The 23,452-nt window shown below is 50.6% G+C and overlaps 1 protein-coding gene across 11 annotated transcripts in view; it reads right to left on the bottom strand.

The window, feature by feature from the left end:
* Window positions 1–23,452, bottom strand: part of gwl (serine/threonine-protein kinase greatwall) — a 472,763-nt gene that overhangs the window by 162,320 nt on the left and 286,991 nt on the right. For all 11 annotated transcript variants that reach the window (XM_065444899.1, XM_065444896.1, XM_065444897.2 and 8 more), the window contains one exon: window positions 275–388. In XM_065444899.1, the coding sequence (XP_065300971.1) occupies window positions 275–388 (114 nt within the window). The remainder of the gene's footprint in view (window positions 1–274; window positions 389–23,452) is intronic.

Raw genomic sequence — 23,452 nt, 5'->3', positions numbered from 1 at the left:
ATTTGGCTGCTCTTCAGACCTTTCACCAGTTAGATCCAATGCAAACAATGACACACAGAGCCTGCCACACTTAGTTCCAATTATGCCACCCTATCATAGTAAATGCTTGTTTGTTTGAGACGCAAGAAGCTATTCTTCGCATGACAGCACAGTGCAAAACTTTTCTGAGCGTATGTACTATCACACAAAGCCTGGAGTGGCACATGTTCGTCACAATAAGTAGTACACAGGGATCACACCAAAAGCACTGCAGTGGGTGTGGAGAAACACCCACCATGTTCTTGTCCCAGGAGAAGCTCGGGTGCCAAATAGTCTGGGGTGCCCAACAGGCGGTGCTGGCCTCTTGACACTTTGGGAGTACGACGCTCCAGGCTGCTAGCACTGCACCCTGCATGGACACACTAATGACACTGATTCGTCTTCCTAGCATCAAGATAATTGCAGACACATTACAAAGCATCAAAAACATGGTGCCAAATTTACATGAGCCATCAGGTGTGACGAAGGCCATCTTGAACTGATCAACATCTACGCTACAGTCGAGCCCATTTATAAGATAACGGTTTTAACAATATATCGGTTAAGACAATCAGAAGGTGCTGCACCGTCAACTTTCGTATGTGTTCCGTGATGAAATAACCCGCTTACTACAATGCCCCGATGCCGCATTATCGGTTTTGGCTGCTGGGTGTCCGAGCCAAAAGGCAGTGAAATGCAAAATCCTTAAAAAGAAAAAAAAAAAGAAAATGAGAAATTTGAGCCACTGCAAGATGGGCAGCTGGTCCAACAGCCGCCGTGCACTAGTTTTCCAGCCATCTCTGCACGCCTCTCTCCTGTCACCCTTCGGCACATCCGCACATGAATGGGCTGCGCCCATAGCTATAAGCTGCCCCACCCTCCAAAACATGAATGAGCCGCGCCAAAAGCGCTGCTCGCAGATTGCTCGCATGTTGCTTGCTCGCTCCTCATTCAGTGCAGTTCTGCAAACAGCTTATTCGCTCGCGTTTGTTTTTGTTGGTTGCATCAAAATCATTCCTGGCCATGTGGTTTCTAAGTCTCGCTTGGCCAACAGTTTGACTTGCCGCTGAAATGGAAGATGGCTGATCTACCCACTGATTATCAGCAATGCATGATGTTGCCGGTGAAAAGAAAGCGCACAGCTATAGATTTGGAAACTAAGTTCTTCTAACCAATGAGATGATCATTGCGAACGTGCTTGCATCAGGTAGTGTCGGCGATGATGGCAGCAATGATGCGGTAAGGCAGGCTGCCTGAACGTAGTCTTCGCAGGAGGGCCGGCAGATAATTCAGTCCCCCCTGGGCTTTCTCTTCGAGAAGAACCTTCCGCTGCACTACGTGGAGCACCTGGATGCCTTGGAGGATGTTGGCAAGCTTCATGTAAAGCATGTAAGGCTGTCGGACATAGGGTTTTCTCGTGCAAGCCAGAGAGAAGTACATGGCGAGATTCTCGTGGCGATCTCGCCTCAGTGTTTCTTCTGGATTTCTCAAGCTGACAGGCTGCCGCAGCAGCCTTCTCGCATTTTCTGTAAGGCCCCTTTTGGGGCCACCAGAGCGATGCCTCCATGGTGCTCGCATATTGCTTGCCACTCATGACTCCTTTTTGCAGTTGTTATAGCAGTGCCATTCTTTAACACCGACAGCCGAGGCTTGTTACACGCGATCGGAGCACCCACGAAGCTGTTAGACGAGGGAACACAACCAGCAGCTGGAAGGCGCCAGGCACTGGCCTCCCCGCCATTGCAGTTTTCTCACATCAGCTCTGCCATCCCCCTGTTTTGATTTTTTTCATGCAACCTAGTTATAACAATTATCGATTATAATTTTCGTGGCACTTGAATATTGTTATAAGTGGGTTCAACTGTATAGCTGTTTGCAGCTACTGCAGAATGCAGGCCTTTACAGAGTGGTGGTCTGGCCAAGACTGAACAGTTCAGTCACGAAGGCAATACGCAGCTGTAGGCCAGTCTTTGAAAACTGCATGCACTTCACCTGAAGTTCAGATAAGAGAGAAAATAAAATAGGTGGAGGACATTATGCGCTCTGGCCACAAAAGCACAGGTATGCCCTCTTTGCAGCTTCCCAATTAAGAACTTTTCTATCTGGCAGAGTCTAAGCAGGGAGAGTTCATGGTGTGCCTGGGTGACAACACCTTTCAGATTCTTTCCCACACGCGTTTCTTTGCACGTGTGTCACAGTGGGAAAGCTTCATCAGTTCTGTTTGTTTTTTCTCTCATTCTCCCCATATACAATAGAACCTCGTTCATAAATTTTGAGAAAAGAAAAGCGTGGAGAAACATACTAACCAGGAAAATGTAGGATCCACAGTCCCAAAAAAGTTGGTGAACTGAAGTAAGTTGTCATCTACACAATGCAAAGTGTTGCGTGAAATGTTGAATGAATCGTTGCAGCACACGACGCTGATGCATGCCGAGCTGGTGGGGCTGGAGTGGCCCAAGACGTACATTGTCGTTTTCATGGCTTCGGCAAGCTTACATCTGCATTCTTCATCTGGCCTGGGTGAGCAGCTTTTCAAGCGGAGCATTCAGCGGCAAGTCTTGACGTGCCCAATCGTTCTGGCACGAGACGCCGATGCATGTGGAGCTGGTGGCACCCGAGCAACTGTTCATTCAATCACATGTTGAACACCAATGATGAATGATAACTCAAATGCGGCACATTTGAGTTATTGCCTGTTAAAAGCATGCAGTACGTTTCCAATGGCATGTCACATGAACTGTGGAACTGACAGGCAAAGATGCTTATCGCAAATAGGGTGTTGGCAGCGATTGCTGTGAATGAGCCATGCGACGACTCAATAGGAGACTTGCTGGTACCGGAATAGGAAACTGAGTGCACACCGGCGTTTTCACATGAGACAGGCGGGCAATAACTGCAGGGAAGCTGTGCTGTGGCAGGCAGCTATATACTGCTTTCTATCGCATATGCCTCATGCCATTTCCTGTTTACATAGGATCTAGTAAAAGAAAGCATATACAGTCTCATTTGGCAATGTACCGAACATTGGTGCCGAAAAGTTGTGCTTTCCGGGAACATATGAACTGGTGAAAAAGAAGCATAACTGTGTTAGGTCATTTCCTGTGTTCTCAATTGTGAATGCTGACACACGGAAATCATAAGTAACGGGATTAACAAGTTTCTACTGTATAAACCTAAGATTGATGATGATGATGATGCGTGTGGTTTAGTGGCGCAAGGGCCAGATATGGCCAAAGAGCGCCAAGACAGTTTTAGTGATTTCGCGGTGGAATGATGATGTATGGGGTTTTATGGCGCAAGGGCCAGGAATGACCAAAGAGCGCCATGTCTGTGGTAGTGGGTTCGCAGTGTAATTATGATTACTATAAAAATGGTGTGACGTGGCTGTAAAGGGGCCTTAAAATATAGGCTCTAAAGTGCATAAAATCTGTATAATAAAATTATGTCGATGACGTATGACTTGTACTATGAACATTTAGATGCATTTAAAAAGAATGATATGATAGGTAAAATATATCTGATTATAAGAAATCCTAGAGCACTACTGCCTCCTTAGAGCCCTTGAAACACAAGGGCCTGGAGGCATATGCTATGCAAAACAATTATCGCAGCGGCATCCTCTAAGGTGAGGAAGCGCTACAAATGCATGGTACTAATAACATGTAAGACCACATCTCTTAGGAAACCTAGGACTGTGTCTGTATTAAAAAACGGTTCTGGACCGAGGAACATTACAGGATGTAGAGGAATGTGCTGCCTGTATGCTAAGGAAAAATGTCATTCTTTCAGATTCGGCTTCCCGACACTCCAGAAGGACGTGGAGCACGGTCAGCCTCTCCCCGCATCTACCACAGGTTGGAGGTACACTTCCAGTAAGCAGATAATTATGGGTGCCAAATGTGTGTCCTATTCTGAGACGACAGAATAGGACATCTGTTCGGCGTGATTTTGAAGTAGAGGGCCGGAATCCTAAGTGTGGTTTTATCAGGTGGAGCTTATTATCCGTTTCCGCGTCCCACATGTGTTGCCAGTAATCTCGCAGTCTCCTTCGCAAGAAAGGCCTCAGATCTGTGACAGGCACCTGAGCGGTAGAGTTAACAGCTTGCGATGCGATTGACGTGGCCATCTTGTCTGCCAGATCGTTACCCTCAATGCTCCTATGGCCAGGCACCCAGCATATAATGATACGCTGGTTAGATCTGTATGCTATACATAAGACGGAATATGGTTCATTAAGTACTGGATTTTTGTGTGTATAGAGTGACATCAGGGCCTTCACGACACTAAGGGAGTCTGTATATATCACTGACTTTTGGAGTTTTGATTTTCTTATATGCTTCACAGCAGACAGTAATGCGTAGGCCTCGGCCGTAAATATACTTGTTTCCAGATGTAGTACATCCGATTCTGAGAAGGATGGGCCGACGGCAGCATATGACACCCCGGCATTAGACTTTGAAGCGTCTGTGTAGAAATCTGCGCAGGAGTGCTTGTGCTGGAGTTCTAGGAAATGAGTTTATATTTCGATCTCTGGTGCGTGTTTTGTTACTTCTAAAAAGGATATGTCACATTCTATGACCTGCCACTCCCAAGGCGGTAGCAACTTGGTTGGATGCATTACGCGAAGCTCGAGGAGTGGGACACGCATTTCATCACTAAGCTCCCTCACTCGAAGCGAGAAAGGTTTTCTTACAGAGGGGCGATTATGGAAAAGTGTAGTGCAGGTCATATCGTTAACAGTGTTAAAACATGAATGTTGATGATTGGATTGTATTTTTAGGAAATATGTAAGGCTGATGTAAGTTCTCTGTAGATGGAGGCACCATTCATTTGATTCCGCGTATACGCTTTCAACCGGGCTTGTTCTGAAAGCGCCAGTGGCTAACCGGATACCTAGATGGTGAACAGGATCTAGCATCTTTAGCGCGCTCGGGGCGGCAGAGTTATATACTACAGCCCCATAATCCAATCGAGACCGAATTAGGCTCTTGTATAGGTTCATTAAATACTTCCTGTCACTACCCATGTAGTCTGGGATAGAAGTTTCATTAAGTTCATTGTTTTTAGACATTTTTCTTTCAGATATTTAATGTGTGGAATGAAAGTGAATCTGTAGTCAAGTATAATACCAATGAATTTGTGCTCTTTGTTGACAGGTATTTGGTGTCCACACAGTTCTAAGGAAGGATCCGGAAACAGGCCTCTCTTTCTTGTAAAAAGAACACAAGGGCTTTTGTAGGGGTTGATTTTAAATCAGTTTTTGTCTGCCCACTTGGAAATCTTGTTCAAGCCCTGCAGCACCTGTCTCTCACATACCGAGAGGTTACAGGATTTGAAGCCGATTTGAATGTCGTCAACGTAGACAGAATAAAGAATGGCAGGTGGTAGCGAAGCATGAAGCGTGTTCATCTTCACGATGAAGAGCCTACAACTCAGCACGCCTCCCTGCGGTACACCTGTTTCTTGTGTGAAAGGTCGCGACAATACGTTGCCGATTTTCACTCGGAAGATGCGATTCAACAAATAGCTTTCAATTATTTTCATATATTGCCACAGATGCCCATTTCCGACAAGTCTTGCAAGATGCCGTAGCGCCGTGTTGTGTCATATGCCTTCTCCATGTCAAGGAATACTGACATGAAGAACTGCTTATGCACAAATGCGTCCCGAATATATCCTTCAATGTGTACAAGGTGATCTGTTGTCGACTGGCCTTCTCTGAAGCCACACTGATAGGGATCAAGTATATTGTTGAGTTCAAGGAAATGTATGAGTCTGCGATTTATCATTTTTTCAAAAACCTTACACAGGCAGCTTGTAAGAGCTATCGGGCGATAGCTTGCCGCCATGGATGGGTCTTTCCCCTGCTTCAAAACAGGGACCACAATTGCTTCTTTCTATGCAGTTGGAAAGTATCCCACAGCCCAAATGGTGTTGAAAATTTTGAGTAGTGTAACTTGGGTGTCATTGTGTAGGTTTTTGATCATTTCATACATGATTCTGTCAGAACCCGGTGCGGAGCTCTTGCATGATCTCAAGGCAGCTCTGAACTCGGCAATACTTAAAGGACAGTTGTATGGTTCATTCTTACGACATTTTCTTATGAGTGGCTTACATTCTCCTATTTGTTTGTATTTGAGAAAGGATTCTGAATAATTTGTTGGACTTGACACGCTCTCAAAGTGCTCCCCAAGTGAGTCTGCCTGATCTTGCAGTGTATCGCCCTGTGTATTTACCAAAGGGAGTGAGTACGTTGTTCGACCTCTAATTATATTTACCTTGTTCCAGACTTTGGCCTCATCTGTAAATGAGTTAATACTCGATAAAAGATCTGCCAACTTTCTCTTCTGGCCTGCCTGCGGGTTCTCCTGCCTTGAGATTTTACTTTCTTAAAGTAGATAAGATTCTCTGCAGTGGGGCAAGCGCGTAGCAACCCCTACGCTTTGTTCTGTTTCTTACGAGCAATCCTACATTCGTCGTTCCACCACGGGACACGCCGTCTGCATGCCAAACCACTTCCTTCAGATATGCATTTGGATGCGGCATCTATTATGAACGCTGTAAAATGCTCCACAGCGGCATCAATTTCTAGAGAAGACATATCAGCCCATGAGATGCTAGATAGAGTTCGAAATTTCTCCCAGTCGACTGTATCTATCTTCCACCTAGGAGCTTGTGGGGGAAATTCATTTTCTTTAGATGTTCTTAGCAGTACGGGGAAGTAATCGCTCCCGTAAGGATTGCTCGTAACTTCCCATTCAAGTTCAGACAGTAGTGACGAGGAGACTAGGCTAAGATCTATTGAAGAAAATGTTCTGTTTGCAAGAGAATAGTATGTCGCTTCCTTCTTATTAAGAAGACAAGCACCAGAAGAGAAAAGGAACTGTTCAACAAGACGTCCTCGCACATCTATACGAGGGTCGCCCCACAGGTAGTTGTGTGCATTGAAGTCGCCAAGAACAACATCAGGTTCTGGCAATTCATCTATAAAGGACTGAAATTCATGTTTAGTTAATTTGTAATGTGGGGGTATATAAAGCGAGCAAATAGTGATGAGTTTGTTTATCAGAACAACTTGCACCGCCACTGCTTCAAGGGGCGTTCATAGCTGTAAAGGTTGACAGGCTATACTTTTATGAGTGAGAATCGCAACACCACCCGATGAGGCGACGGCATCATCGCGATCTTTGCGAAACGTAACATACTGTTCTGTATCGGCCAGGCGGTCTGATAAGATTGTACCGCGAATGACGTGTGCCTGACTGGCATGCAGCGTTATCTATAAAAGTACGCTGCTGCCTTGAATAAAGAGCTTTTTGCGTTGCTGCCACCGAAGCGTCTGTCTGCTGCTTAAAATAGAACATCTGGCGACGAGGATGGGATCCGGCGCGCAGAAAACCACCGCCGGCCAGCAGCAGTCACGAGGCTGAACCGCCTACGGTGCAAGACGACACGGAGCCCTTGCAGCCACGACTTCATCGACTGGAGCAGCGCAAGAACGTCAAGAAGCAAGGCGTCACGGAGCCCTTGCATGGACTTCAGCGGCTGGCTGGAGCAAGCGAACAAGAACCGACACTACGGATAAGGCACATCAAGGAATACGGCTGGGCAGATAAGTGAAATTTGCTCATTATGGCAGAACCCGGACGTGGTCCGAAGCTCGGCAGAATGACTGAATATGACCAAAAAAATCGAAAGCATACGCTCGTATTTTGAACGCTTCGAGAACTACGTTGACATAAATGATGTCCCTGCAGACAAGAAACTCAAGTTGTTTCTGAACGTACTCGGCGCGCAAGCGTATGAAGAGCTGAAGAAGATAACTGTTCCTCATTTGCCTTCTCAGAAGACTTTCGAGGAAATTAAACAGCTTCTGGAAGCTCATTTCAGCCCAGCTCACTCAATTATCGCAGAGCGCTGTAAATTTAATCGCCGAATGCAGCAAGAAAATGAAAGTGTCAAGGATTTCATCACTGAACTGAAGCATCTCGCTAGAGATTGCAATTACGGCACGTTCTTAAATGATGCCTTAAGGGACAGACTAGTGGCTGGGTTGCGTGACGAGGAAACGCAACAGGCTCCTTTTGCACAAGCTGACTTGACGTTCGAACTGGCGTGCAAAACAGCGCTAGAAAAAGAGCTAGCTGCGCAACAGGCGAAGCAAATGCATGAGTTTGACACAAAACCATGCAGCGTCAGCGTCATTCAGGGCGAACGTCACCGTGATAAGCAAAAGCAATCGACGACGGTTGCGTGGTCGAAAGATAAGCGAGAGGGAGAGCAACGAAGTGCGTGCAGGCATTGCGGAAAGCGTCATGCGCGAGAAAAATGTTGGTATCGGAACCACACCTGCAGAAATTGTAAGAAAAAAGGGCATTTGCAAGCCGTTTGCAAAAGAGGAGAAAAAGCTGTCAGATATGTTGACACCACGGACGACGAATCTGAAGATTTGAATTGTCACACTGTGTTCTACTCGGGCAAAAGTTCAAGGGGCTACAGCGTCGACCTAAACATTGAAGGGAAGACTGTTTCGCTGATAATTGACACTGGTGCAGCGGTCACGATCGTACCAGAGCAGTTGTATAAGCAGTATTTCCCGCATGTCAGATGTGTGGAATCAAAGGTGTCGTTGCGCACCTACACAGGAGAAAAGCTAAAGGTACTTGGAACAGCAAACGTATTGACACGTGTACTTATCTTTATCGCGCAACCACGTTTCGCCGCTTAACAACTGTAATCGCAGAGCGAGGGACGCGCCTGCATGTATCCGACGTTTCTGGAAAGTTATCGACGCTTCTATCCGCGTGTCTGTTGTCGCCGAACCTTGTGTTATCAGATTTCATCGCGTGACACGAATGGTGTAGAACTTTGTGGAAGACACGCGGGTCCCATCAGTTAATCTGGAACATTCGACGACTGATCTATAAAAGCAGACGCGCTTGACCCGCTGATAAAATTTTCGACGATCGCCGAGCGTGTTCGCCGCTTTCGTTGTGCTATAAGTGTAGCCTGTTTTGTGGGCACAGGTTCGCCCAATAAAAGCTAGTTTTGTATCCCACCGTACTGCTTCTTTCTTCACCGTCACTACCACGTGACATCTGGTGGAGGTGCTAGTGCGTTCATGTACCGAACGCCCCCGCAAAGTCGCGATCCAAGCCCAAAGCCCGAGGACAAAACTAACATCGCCGAAGACCAGCGTGCTAGCCGCAGACTGCAAAGACTGCCCCCAGAGCACGGACTTCTGCCTGAAACGACAAAGAAGATAGTGATCAAGACAACCCAAATGGCTGCCCCAGTGTCCCCCGTTATCCTACAGCAACCTCGGGACCCACCAACTTTCCATGGAGCAGCAACTGAGGACCCGGAATACTGGCTGGAGACGTACGAGCGAATCGCGACTTTCAACAACTGGGACTCCAACGACAAGTTGCGGCACGTATACTTCGCCCTAGAAGACGCCGCCAGAACGTGGTTCGAGAACAGGGAGTCGACATTGACAACATGGGACCTGTTCCGTACCGGCTTCATGCGCACCTTTACAAGCGTCGTGCGCAAGGAAAGGGCCGAAGCCATGCTGGACGCCCGAGTGCAACTACCGAACGAGAACGTTGCCATCTTCACGGAGGAAATGAAGCGTCTCTTCCGCCACGCCGACCCGGATATGCCCGAGGAGAAGAAAGTCCGCCTTCTCATGCGTGGTGTGAAGGAAGAACTTTTCGGCGCAATGGTACGAATCCCACCGAAGACCGTAGAAGAATTCCTTCGCGAGGCAACCAGCATCGAGAAGACACTCGAGATGCGAAACCGGCAATTCGACCGCCGCACGAACGCGACAAACTACGCCGGACTTCAGTCACTGGCCACCGACGACCTGCGCGAGACTATCCGAGCTGTCGTGCGGGAGGAGCTACAAAAGCTGTTCCCATCATCACAGCCTCAGGTGGCTTCGATTGCCGATGTCGTGCGTGAGGAACTCCAACAACAACTTGGAGTAGCCCCTGAATCGCCGCAGCCCGAGCCGCAAGCAATGACCTACGCCGCCGTCGCACGCCGTCAAGGCCCCCCTTCGCGACCGCGCCAGGGCCCTGTCACGCCGCAGTTTCGTCGTCCGCCGCCGCCGCCGCCGCCAGCACGACCACCCGTCGCCCAGCGCACCTACCCGAGGAAGACAGACGTTTGGCGCGCTCCTGACCACCGCCCGCTCTGCTACCACTGCGGGGAAGCCGGCCATGTGTACCGCCGATGCCCATACCGGGAGATGGGACTGCGAGGTTTCGCCGTTAACGCGCCGCGGCCACAGATTGGCGAACGACCTCGCGATATCGCCGACTACCTCGCCGCCACTCAGTGGAGCCATCGACGAGCTTCCCGTTCGCCGTCACCAGGCCGCTACCTGTCGCCGCAGCGCCGACCATACACTGGCCCAGCCCGCGGCCGGTCCGTCAGCCCATATCCGGAAAACTAAAAGCAGCAACCGATGGAGGTGCGGTTGCTGTTCGTCGAACTGACGAAGATCCTCCGCCGCCGACGAAGACGACGAAGAAACCATCTCGACGACCCAATGACGACACGCCGCCGTCCCGGCGAAGTCTGGAAGCCAAAACTACACCGACGAAAGACGACTTGACGACGCGACGTTCCAACTTCATTTCAACACGACGCAGCCGTGATCCAACGCCAAGACCTAACTGCAATGCCAGACAAAGAACAACCGACCTCGACGTGCTTCTCGACGGCCACGCAGTCACTGCCTTAGTCGACACAGGGGCCGATTACTCCGTAATGAGTGGACACATCGCCGCCCAGTTGAAGAAAGTGAAGACCGCATGGGAAGGCCCTCAGATTCGCACCGCTGGAGGACACCTCATCACGCCGACTGGGATCTGCACGGCAAGAATAACCATTCATGACCGGACTTACCCTGCCACCTTCGTTATCCTCCAACAGTGTTCACGAGACGTCATTCTCGGTATGGACTTCCTGGACCAACACGGCGCAATCATCAACCTCAAGTCGAAGTCAGTAACGCTGTCGGAAGATCAAGCGATACCGCCGGAGAGCCCTCGTAGTCACCACGCCTTGAGTGTGCTTGAAGATCAAGTGAGCATCCCGCCTCAATGCAGCATTGTTATTTCGGTCAGCACCGAAACACCCGCTGACGTAGAAGGCGTCATCGAAGGCGACCAACGTCTACTGCTAGACCGTGAAATTTGCGTCGCAAGAGGGATCGCTCGACTGCATGGAGGGAAAACGGAAGTGTTGCTGACAAACTTCAGCCAGGAGTTCAAGCACATCAACAAGGGCACGACGATCGCATGCATCGAGGAATTTCAGGAAACCAGCGATGCGTTTGTCCTCTCGGATTCTGTTGCATCTACCCCGACGACCGTAGTCCCCGAGCCAGACTTCGACATAAATCCAAGTCTCCCCGTGATTAAGAAGCAACAGCTCAGAAGTCTGCTTCGACGATACAAAGACTGCTTTTCGACGTCATCGAGGATTCGACAAACCCCAGTCGCAAAGCATCGCATAATAACCGAAGAGTGCGCTCGACCACTCCGCCAGAGCCCTTACCGAGTTTCGACGCGAGAACGCGAAGCTATAAGACACCAAGTCGACGAAATGCTGCGCGACGACATCATCCAGCCGTCGAAAAGCCCGTGGGCGTCTCCAGTTGTTTTAGTGAAGAAAAAGGACGGAACCCTACGTTTCTGCGTCGATTATCGGCGTCTGAACAAGATCACGAAGAAGGACGTATACCCCCTCCCACGGATAGACGACGCATTGGATCGGCTCTGCAACGCTAAATACTTCTCGTCCATGGATCTCAAGTCTGGCTATTGGCAAATAGAAGTCGACGAAAGAGATCGCGAAAAGACCGCCTTCATCACCCCAGACGGCCTCTACGAGTTCAAGGTTATGCCATTCGGACTGTGCTCGGCGCCTGCAACGTTCCAGCGCGTGATGGACACGGTTTTAGCAGGATTGAAGTGGCAGACGTGTCTCGTATACTTGGATGACGTCGTCGTCTTCGCCGAAAATTTCGACGTTCACCTTAGGCGGCTGGCAACAGTACTAGAGGCCGTCAGGACATCAGGACTTACTCTGAAGCCGGAAAAGTGCCGCTTCGCTTACGAGGAGCTTATATTTTTAGGCCACGTCATCAGCAAATCTGGAGTCCGCCCCGACCCGCAGAAGACAGCTGCCATAGCAAAGTTTCCACAGCCCATCGACAAGAAGGCAGTGCGTAGATTTCTTGGCATGTGCGCCTACTACAGGCGATTTGTCAAGAACTTTTCACGCATCGCTGAGCCGCTGATGCAGCTAACTAAATGTGACGTCGAGTTCAAGTGGGAAACGCCGCAGGCCGAGGCATTTCAAGAACTCAAACGACGCATGCAGTCGCCGCCCGTACTTGCTCACTTCGACGAGAACGCCGATACCGAAATCCACACTGACGCCAGTAGCCTAGGCCTCGGCGCCGTCCTGGTCCAGAGAAAAGATGGACATGAACACGTGATAGCTTACGCTAGCCGGTCGTTGTCAAAAGCGGAAGGCAATTATTCTACAACCGAAAAGGAATGCCTCGCCATCGTTTGGGCTACAGCGAAATTTCGCCCTTACCTATATGGCAGGCCATTCAAAGTCGTCAGCGACCATCACGCCTTGTGTTGGCTAGCGAATTTAAAGGATCCCTCAGGACGGCTAGCACGGTGGAGCCTCAGACTACAAGAATACGACATCACTGTAACATACAAGTCCGGACGAAAACACTCAGACGCCGATTGCCTATCACGCGCCCCCATTGACCCGCCGCCGCAAGATGACGAGGATGACGACGCCTTCCTTGGTATAATAAGCGCGGAAGACTTCGCCGAACAACAACGAGCGGACCCGGAACTTAAAGGCCTCGTCGATTATTTGGAAGGGCACACCGACGTTGTCCCCAGGGCATTTAAGCGCGGATTATCTTCCTTCACGCTTCAAGACAGTCTACTCGTGAAGAAGAACTTCTCACCAGTCCGCGCCAATTACCTTCTTGTTGTCCCGTCAGGACTTCGTCCAGAAGTATTGCACGCCCTACATGACGATCCGACCGCTGGACACCTCGGTTTTTCCCGGACACTATCGAGGATTCAAGAAAAGTATTATTGGCCGCGCCTGACCGCCGACGTCGCCCGTTATGTCAGAACATGCCGAGACTGTCAGCGACGCAAGACACCGCGGACAAGGCCAGCCGGATTACTACAGCCAATCGAGCCTCCTTGCCGACCATTCCAGCAGATCGGGATGGACTTGCTGGGACCCTTTCCGACGTCAACAACCGGAAATAAGTGGATCGTCGTGGCAACAGACTACCTCACCCGCTTCGCTGAAACCAAAGCACTGCCGAAAGGTAGCGCAGCCGAAGTGGCGAAATTCTTTGTCGAAAACATCCTGCTTCGACATGGCGCCCCAGAAGTCCTCATCACCGACAGAGGAACGGCCTTTACAGCGGAGCTTACCCAAGCCATTCTGAAATACAGTCATACAAGGCACAGGAGGACCACGGCATACCACCCGCAGACGAATGGCCTTACGGAGCGGCTGAATAAGACCCTCGCCGACATGCTAGCGATGTACGTCGACGTCGAACACAAGACCTGGGATGCCGTCCTGCCGTACGTAACATTCGCTTACAACACGGCGGTGCAAGAAACAACACAGATCACGCCGTTTAAGCTGGTTTACGGCAGGAACCCGACGACGACGCTCGACGCCATGCTGCCCCACATCACTGACGAAGAGAATGTTGACGTCGCTAGCTATCTCCAGCGCGCCGAAGAAGCCCGACAGCTCGCCCGCCTACGGATCAAGACCCAGCAGCGTACCGACAGCCGACACTACAACCTCCGAAGACGCTTCGTCGAGTACCAGCCCGGCGACCGTGTTTGGGTATGGACCCCGATACGCCGGCGAGGACTCAGTGAGAAACTGCTGCGACGCTATTTCGGACCCTACAAGGTCATCCGACGTATTGGCGCACTAGACTATGAGGTCGTGCCAGACGGCATTTCGCACTCACAGCGGCGCCGCGCACGATCTGAAGTGGTCCACGTGGTGCGCCTTAAACCATTTTACGGACGCTGATGAACTTCCTTAGTTTGTTGTTTTCTTTGCTACGAGTGCTTTTCTTTGTTACTTTCGTTTGTTTGCAGCATCGGGTCGATGCTTTTTAAGAGGGGGGTAATGACACGTGTACTTATCTTTATCGCGCAACCACGTTTCGCCGCTTAACAACTGTAATCGCAGAGCGAGGGACGCGCCTGCATGTATCCGACGTTTCTGGAAAGTTATCGACGCTTCTATCCGCGTGTCTGTTGTCGCCGAACCTTGTGTTATCAGATTTCATCGCGTGACACGAATGGTGTAGAACTTTGTGGAAGACACGCGGGTCCCATCAGTTAATCTGGAACATTCGACGACTGATCTATAAAAGCAGACGCGCTTGACCCGCTGATAAAATTTTCGACGATCGCCGAGCGTGTTCGCCGCTTTCGTTGTGCTATAAGTGTAGCCTGTTTTGTGGGCACAGGTTCGCCCAATAAAAGCTAGTTTTGTATCCCACCGTACTGCTTCTTTCTTCACCGTCACTACCACGTGACAGTATTAGTCAAACAGGAAGGAAGCGAGATCTCTTTGCCCATAGTGGTAGTGCAGGGAAACGGAACGCCGATGCCCGCTCTCATGGGCAGAGACTGGCTCGAAAAACTGCAGATAAACTGGAAAGCAGTATACAGTCTGTCCACGGATAAGACACCGGAGCAGAGGGTAGAAGCTTTACGGAAGAAGTATCCCGAGGTTTTCAAGAGCACCCCGGGTGTCGTCAAAAACTTCGAAGCTCGCATCTTTGTCAAGGAAGGGGCTCAACCAGTATTCTCAAAAGCACGGCCAATACCGTTTGCTGTCAAAGACGAAGTAGCAAAGGAGTTGGAAAAGCTCGAGCAAGCCGGAATACTAAAGAGGGTCACGAAAAGTGACTGGGCAACGCCTCTGGTGGTGGTCGCGAAGAAAGGCGGCACAGGATTAAGGTTATGCGGTGACTACAAGGTCACGGTTAATCCTGTTCTAAAAACAGACCATTACCCATTGCCATTGCCGGAAGATTTGTACTCCATGCTCGCGGGAGGCAAAATCTTTTGCGTCTTGGATCTATCGCAAGCCTATCAACAAGTGCCGCTCGCTGAGGAAAGCAAAGCGCTGCTAACGGTGAACACTCATCTCGGATTATTTCAGTATCAGCGCCTTCCATTTGGTATCTCTAGCGCACCCGCTATCTTTCAGTCTTTAATGGACGAAGTCTTAAAAGGGATTCCAAAAGTGGGTTGCTATATCGACGACGTCATCGTCGTAGGCGACAACATAGACGACTGTCAAGAAACGGTGGAAAAGGTGCTTCAACGACTGTCACAGCATCATATTACCCTAAAACAACAGAAGTGTGAATTTTTCAAACCATCCGTTGTTTATCTGGGACACAAAGTGACATCAGATGGCATTTTTCCAACCACAACAAAGATAAAGGCAATCACGGAAGCACCTCAGCCAAGCAACGTAACTGAACTGCGAGCCTTCTTGGGCCTGCTGAATTTCTATGCAAAATTCATCAAAGATTTAGCTACAGTAGCTGCACCAATGTATGACTTGCTCAAAAAGGACACGACTTGGGTGTGGACGGACGCATGCTCAAGATCATTCGCGGAAGCCAAGCAGCGCCTCATCGACAGTCAAGTATTGACTTTTTACGACGTGAAAAAGCCAATCGGGTTAAGCTGCGACGCGTCGGCCTACGGTCTTGGGGCCGTAATTTTTCACGTCATGCCCGATGGCTCAGAAAGACCCATCGCATTTGCCTCCAGAACATTAAGTGCAGCGGAGCGCAACTATGCGCAAGGCGAGAAGGAAGCCCTGGCCCTAATTTTTGGTCTAAGCAGGTTTCATAGATACTTATACGGGCGCAAATTCACGCTGTATACAGACCACCAACCGCTGTTGGGGATTTTGGCATCGGATAAACCAATTCCTTCTTTGGCCGCAGCCAGGATTCAGCGTTGGGCTATCACCTTAGCAGCTTATCAGTACACACTGCGCTACAGAAACGGCAAAAACATGGAAGTTGCCGACGCACTTTCAAGGCTTCCACTTTTGGTCAAGCATAAAGACGACACTGAAGAATGTCTTGCAGTGTTTGAGGCAACGCCTCTCACTGCGAGCTAAGTTGCTGCTGCGACTAAACGGGACCGCCTTCTTTCCAAAGTCGTGCAGTTCACCTTATCTGGCTGGCCCGCACACTACGATGATAAATTTCAGCCCTTTTACGTTCGTCGAAACGAACTATCGTACGAGCAAGGCTGTGTCACGTGGGGCCAGCGAGTGATCATTCCGGACGAACTTAAAGAAGCAGTATTAACATTGCTGCATGAAGAGCACCCTGGAATGCAAAGAATGAAAATGCTTGCTAGGTCGTTTGTTCGGTGGCCATCGATCGACAAGAACATTGAAGACACTGTCCGTCGATGTACAGTGTGCCAAACGACCATGCCTGCGAAGGCACCAGGGCCATTGCATCCATGGACTTATCCAACCCGCGTTTGGCAGAGAGTCCATGTTGATTTCGCCATGAAGGATGGTTACAACTTGTTCCTTCTAGTAGACTCTTACTCAAAGTGGATAGAAGCAAAGTGCCTCCGCACTACAACGACGTCAAAAACAATCGACTGTCTCAAGGAGATATTTGCAGCGTATGGCTACCCGGAGGAACTGATCAGCGACAACGGACCTCAGTTTACTGCGCAGGAGTTCGCCAATTTCACCTCTTCTCACGGGATTTGACACACACGTACGCCACCGTACCATGCTTCATCGAACGGGGCAGCAGAAAGGCTAGTCCAAACGACAAAAGCCACTCTACTCAAGCAAGTGCTTCACGATAACCTAACAGGCCAAAACAGAACTCTGCATCAACGACTTAACGACTTCTTGCTTGCTTACAGGAACACCCCGAATTCCGTAACAGGAAGAACGCTGGCTGAGCTGTTCCTGAAACGACAACCTCGAGTGAAGCTTTCACTCCTAAAGCCAAGTTTTGTGCAGGATATGCGCAGCCGTCAAGACAGAGACACCACCCATCGCAACAAGGGCCGAGGAAGGGACCCGCAGATGGAAGCCGGTGACACAGTTCTCGTCAAGACTACGAGAGGGGAAACCCTGTCATGGGAGGAAGCTGTCGTAGTGCAACGCGTTAGCGACTCTACTTTTGTAGTCAAAGTCGGTGACCATTTTCGTTTTGTGCATATCGACCACTTAAGACCCAGCTGGATTACGGGATCAAAGACTTCATTCCATCCGGACGTCGCAAAAGAAGCGCATCCTGAGTCCTCTCCAAGTTCCCGTATTCAACGAGATTTTCTACCAACACCCTCCGAAGAAAATCCCCCTGCTGACTCCAAGATTGGTGGTCCTACTGCGGAACAGCTTGAGGATGTTCGCTTAGATGACTCCACTTCAACTAAGGAACCGGCATTGCAGCCCGAGGCAAGACACTCAGCAGCGCAGCCTGCAAGTATCACCCCGTCAACCATGGCAGCACCTGAAGAGGTCCATGTGCGAAGAAGTAATCGCACAAGGCGTCCTCCTGGTCGCTATCAAGCCTCCAACTATGAGCGCGGAAAGAAACGCGTGTAGCTTTTATTAAGGAGGAAGGAATGTTCTGTATCGGCCAGGCGGTCTGATAAGATTGTACCGCGAATGACGTGTGCCTGACCGGCATGCAGCGTTATCTATAAAAGTACGCTGCTGCCTTGAATAAAGAGCTTTTTGCGTTGCTGCCATTGAAGCGTCTGTCTGCTGCTTAAAATAGAACACATACGGTCGGAGGAAGTTTGTGTGTTTGGATTTTAGGCGTGTTTCCTGTAAACACAGCACTTTTGGATTATGTTTGTGGATGAGTTCTTGCAAATCATCAAGGTTTCTAAGGAGACCTCTGATGTTCCATTGAATAATTTGTGTACCCATATTTAGTGTAAATAAGTGCTGTGTGTATGGAACGGGACGTGATGCCTTAGGTTACAGAGCTCTTTCGAGGTCCTGTAATGGGGGTTCTGCTCTTTCTGGAGCGTTCGAGGAAGCCTCGCCGCTCCTTAGGCGCTTGGCGCGCTGTGGGGATAGGTGTAGTGTCCATTGCCTCTTGTGAGGCGCCGGACACGTGCTCTTGCGAGTGAGAAGTTTTCAGAGAGAGAAGAAGTTTCAGAGTTTTCCCGTCTGGGAGGGCAAGACCCCTGCGCCCACCAGCCCAGAGGTCGATGGGGCTCCCTGGGGGATTTGGCTGCGCCGGCCGTTGCCAGCGCTGGAAGGGACCTGGGAAGTTGAGCCAGCCTCGGCTGCACCCATCTTCAGGGTCGATGGTCCCTTCTCCTCGGTTGACGGAGCAGCGCTAGCTGCAACCGCCATGGGGGCAGATTGCATAACTGCAGACTCACTGTTTGTGGGTCAGACAGCCGCCGGAGGCCGTTGTGACGCTGCCCCCTGACACGCCACTTCGGCAAAGCTTTTCTTTGGCAGGCACGCTACCCGCCTGCGTGCCTCTTTGAAAGATATGTTTTCTTTAACTTTGATTGTAACTATTTCTTTTTCTTTTTTCCATGATGGACAGGAGCGCGAGTACGCGGCTTGTTCCCCATCACAGTTCATGCAGTGGAGAGAGTTCTCACCAGCTTCAGAGGTGTGTTCGTGGGCACTGCATTTCGCACAAGTTTGGCGGCCTCGGCAGCTCTGCGAGCTGTGGCCGAAACGTTGGCATTTGAAACATCTCAGGCGGTTTGGCACGTATGGCCTAACACGGAGCTTAATGTACCCACTTCGATTGACTCGGGCAGGACACTTGAACCGAAGGTGATTATCAAGTGTTTTGTTTGGATTTCGTTTCCATCTCGCCTCATCTTAATTCTTTTGACATTTATAACATTCTGTTCACTGAAGCCCTCCAAGAGCTCAGCCTCAGTGAGCTCCAGCAAATCATCGTCCGAGACAATGCTGCGAGCGGTGTTCATCGTACGGCGCGGGGTTACTGTTAGTTTGTTATCCCGAAATGACACAAGCTTAGACAGTTTCTCGTATTGTTTCTTAACGCGGAGCTCAAGGAGGAGATCACCGCTTGCCATCCTGGTCGCCTTATAACTGGCTCCAAAAACATCAGTCAAAGTCTTTGATACAAGGAACAGTGAAATAGTGCGCACTGGTTTGCGGGGTTTTTCCGAGTTAACTACATGGAAACGTGGGAAGTTGTGGACTTGGCGTCCAAAAAACTGAAAAACTTCATCGGTGCACCCTCTTTTCTGAGGGCGATCAGGTTGTGGAGGAAAGGAGCTATCCATAAATATATGTGAAATTTCGGCAGTAACGCCAGCCACCCACAGCGGAGTCTTACAAGGGGACGCTGCAGGGCCTGAAGAACAGGGCCTGCAAACGGCAGCTGTACGTTACCACTATAACCAAATATTAAATAACCTAGGTTGGCTATTCACACAAGGTTAACCCTTGCTGCCTGGAAAATTGGAAGAAGCCAGGAGAAGACAGGAAAGGTAGAAAGTGAGAGAAACACGAAGGCTGGAGGGAGAGAGAGAGACAGAAAAAGGCAACTACCGATTTCCCCCGGGTGGGTCAGTCCGGGGGTGCCATCTACGTGAAGCAGAGGCCAAAGAGGTGTGTTGTATCCGCTGGGGGGCCTTAAAGGTCCGAACACCCTGCATCGGCTCAACCCCCAGGATCCCCCTTTCCCCGGACATGGCTAAGCCGTGCACGGCTACACGCGGGAGGGGCCAACCCTCGTGTGCTCGGGTATGTGGTGTCGCAACACACCAAACGCCTGCTGACGCAGACGCCCCTGCGGGGATTCACGGTGGAATGATAAACCTAAGATTGTCCAATAAAATTTGTGTAGATGGAAGACACTGCTGTGTCCTTGGTCCTTTGCTCCCGTGACTTCTCATTCTCACGTTTGGTGGACCGCTTCCCGGTTAGTCCTAGCGCAGTGGGCACGCGTACTTGACCGGTCTTGCGATGAGCCTTTGCCCATAAGTGCCATGACTGTCACACTGTGCTGTATCTTGGGTGAATAAACCCGCGTTAGTTGGCAATCTGGCTCAGGAGCCTTCTCTGCACTGTGTCGGAGAGTCTACAAGCCTTGCCATAGCACCTTTATGCATTGCAAACTGGATGAGTGTCGTGCTCTTTCCTGAATGTTGCTCGAAGGGTGAGCCTTGTGCAAACCCAGCTCCACATAACTGATGCCCAACTCGGTTTCGGCATGGCATCAGAGCAGGCCCATTCACGGTCCTCGTTCCTGCTTGATCCCCTGGCTATGGACTTAACGTCCTTTGACGCGGACGAGACTGACAGTATGAGACATGTTCGCTTCGGCGACCCTCTGCTTTCGGCCACCGGGAGCGATCCCTTCTTTGGACAGCCATTGGTGATGTTAACAGCTTGGATGTGTACCCTAGTCCTAACCGTGCCAGTTTTGAGTTCCCTTAACTGTTTGAGACACATGCAGAGCAGGTGCCTACTAGCCCCTCCAATGTGCTGTTCCCACTTGCTGGCCCCTTTTCGTCCCAAGTGCACTTGAGTACCCCATGTGCCGTATTGGAGCCAACCTGCTTAGGTGCTGGCACACTCGCTTGCTGGCCTTTCTTTGTCCCAAGCACCTTTCTCGGACGAATTCGCCATGGAGCAGACTTCCCACTCTGCCATAGACGCTCGCTCGCTGGTCCCTCTTTGTCCTAACCGCAGTTCGATGTCCGGTGTGCCCCAGCGGAGCCCCCCTGCCTCGCTGTTGGTGCAAAACGGCTCGCTGGCCTCTCCTTGTCCTGAGTGGAACTGGTAGGCAATGTCGAGTGCATGCCACCCCACTCAGCTGACAACGTCGCCACACTTTCCTACTAATGCTTGCCTCATGCGCAGCTGAGCGACATTTCCAACTCCACCCCACTCCACCGTGGGGTGGAGTGGGGTGTTTGCCGGTCGTGTGAGGCCTCTGGCTCCTGTTGAAATGGCAACCCAGCTCTCTTCTATGTCGCTTACTGGCCCTTCAGGTTTAGGCATGCATTTAGGAGAACAGGCACAGGTTGGTGTGGTATCCGTAACTTCTGGTTTCGGTTTTGGGTCTTTACATCAGGGCGTCACTCAGCGCCAAACGCTGTAAGTGCCTCCTGTAAGTTGCCTCCTCAGAAATAAAGATTCATTTCTTGTCTGGTCCCCGACTGGAGCAGTCCGGCTCTTATCTTGCGGCGCTACGTGCCCCGGCCGTTAGGCCTCATGCCGTAACCCTTCCGTCTGGCCGCCCCGTCGAAGCTACAACAGTTGGCCCTTCTAAGGCTGCCACACCTGGCCTGTAGCAAATGCCACTGAACACCACAGCTGCACAGCTTCTCCAAGTCCTGGTGGAAGCGGTGCACTCGCAGCCTGGTGCTCTAAAGGGAGACCACCTCAGCCAGGCATGTCAAGCAGCCTACGGGTACTTCTGAAGTACGGCGGTCATTCGGGGTGCACGAGTGCTACGGAGTACCTCGAGGCATTGCACTACTGTAAACAGGCAATGTGGCTGGACGAAAGTGCGATGCTAGGCATTGTATTGCGCGTTTCGCTAACAACCCACATGGCATGGCAGTGCCCACTTGTCGGCCAGCAAGCTCGTTCAATGGAGGAGCTTAGGACAATTTTCCACAGCGAATTCCTCCCTCCTGACTATGAGCGCTGTATGTGTCGCGAGCTAGAGCTTTGCAACCAACACACCGACGAATCTCTGCTCAAGTATGTCAGGGCGATGCAGGAGCTCTATCTTCTGGCTGACCCCATGACATCTGACGCCAAGAAGTTGGAGCAGGCCATTCGTCAAGCCCATTCAACTTTCTCTGCTTACCTTCGGGCCACCCATTATCGGGACCTAAACGAATTGGCCTCAGATGCAAAGCGGATTCAGGGCGACATACGGGCAGCGAGAGCCTACTGCCTGCTGCCACCGCCATCCATCTCTCTTGAACCTTATTGTCCATGGGCTTGTGGTGATTGGGAGACCTAACGCTTGAGATGCGCCCAGGCGCCCTCAATCAGACCGAGGCATTGTCTTCTACCATTGTCACGAACATGTTTAAGCTATATTGCCCGAACATGCAAAGTGCGCCGTCCAACGCAAGAGCCTCCTCACCCATCGGGAAACGGTGTGAGCTCCCGGTGAGCTCCCCTTCGCCGGCAGCGACAGTAGGAGTATGTGGTGGTGAAACCCAACCTCTGGCTCCAATGGCGTGTCGCGCTGGAACTCTTCCCCCCCTGCTGGCGCCTTTCATCGCAATTACAATCACTGGTCGGCAGTTTGTGGTGCTGCTGGATAGTGGGGCTTCAGTCTCGCTGTTCGGCAAAGAGGTTATGGCTCATTTGCACCGGCGTTCTGTCTGCATTAGAGCCTGCGACATCGCCTTCCACCTTGCAAGCGGTACAGCACCTCATGCGGCTCGGTGCGGTTGGTTGTGTGCTGGGAGAATCGCGTGCACTGTGAGCGTTTTGTGCATTTCCCGGGTCTTGCCGTGCCTGTGATTCTCGGATGCGACTTCCTCACATGCACAGGTATCGTGATTGACATCGCAAGCAGAGGTTACAGGGCAGGCCCTTCTGACCTCTGCAATCCTTTTCTACACTACTGTTGGCCATGGCGGGCCCCCAGACGCAGGATGCCACACGAGAGCAGGATAAGAGGAGAACTAGCGCAGTCCCTTTGGCTCGGGTCCCTAACTCCACCGCCAATACTGGCCCCTCGACTGGTATGGCAGGAAACAGACGGCGCAAACCGTTTTCTCACGGGCATTGCACTGCTATGGCGGTCAAGGTTCTGGCTACCCTGGTGAACGCCCCGTTAAAGGGCCTCTCACCAGGTCTGGCCATTTTGAGCTGACAGGCACAGAGCATACATTGCACGATAAGAATCATGTCTGCAAAGCACTGCATTGCTACACGCCACAGAGAGATCTGAAATTTCAATGCGAACGCCATTTCCATCTTCACTCGCGGCTGCTACGCTCCAAGCCGGACGATGACGTAATCGTGCCCTTGCGCCTACGTAATCGTGTCCGCAGTGTGACGTCGCTCGTGGTGACACGTGACTGAGAATTAATCATGACAACATCTGTTATCTGTGCGATCTGTTGCTTGAATTGACGAATTGAAGTTTACAGAAATAATAAACATACAAACGGAATGTCTGTGTTTTTTGTTTTACTTCGCACCAAAGCAATAGAGACACTTCCGCTTCGCCTGCTGCTTGTTCCCATGGCCGTGTGGTCACATGCGCAGATACCGAAACTATGCTATTTTCTACCATGTTCCAGCGCGTGATCATGCTCTCCAA

The sequence above is a fragment of the Dermacentor albipictus genome, chromosome 1 (assembly GCF_038994185.2).
Source record: "Dermacentor albipictus isolate Rhodes 1998 colony chromosome 1, USDA_Dalb.pri_finalv2, whole genome shotgun sequence".
NCBI classification, from domain to species: domain Eukaryota; kingdom Metazoa; phylum Arthropoda; class Arachnida; order Ixodida; family Ixodidae; genus Dermacentor; species Dermacentor albipictus.
The sequence above is the reverse complement of the archived record's forward strand: the minus strand, read 5'-3'. Positions and strand labels throughout refer to the sequence as shown.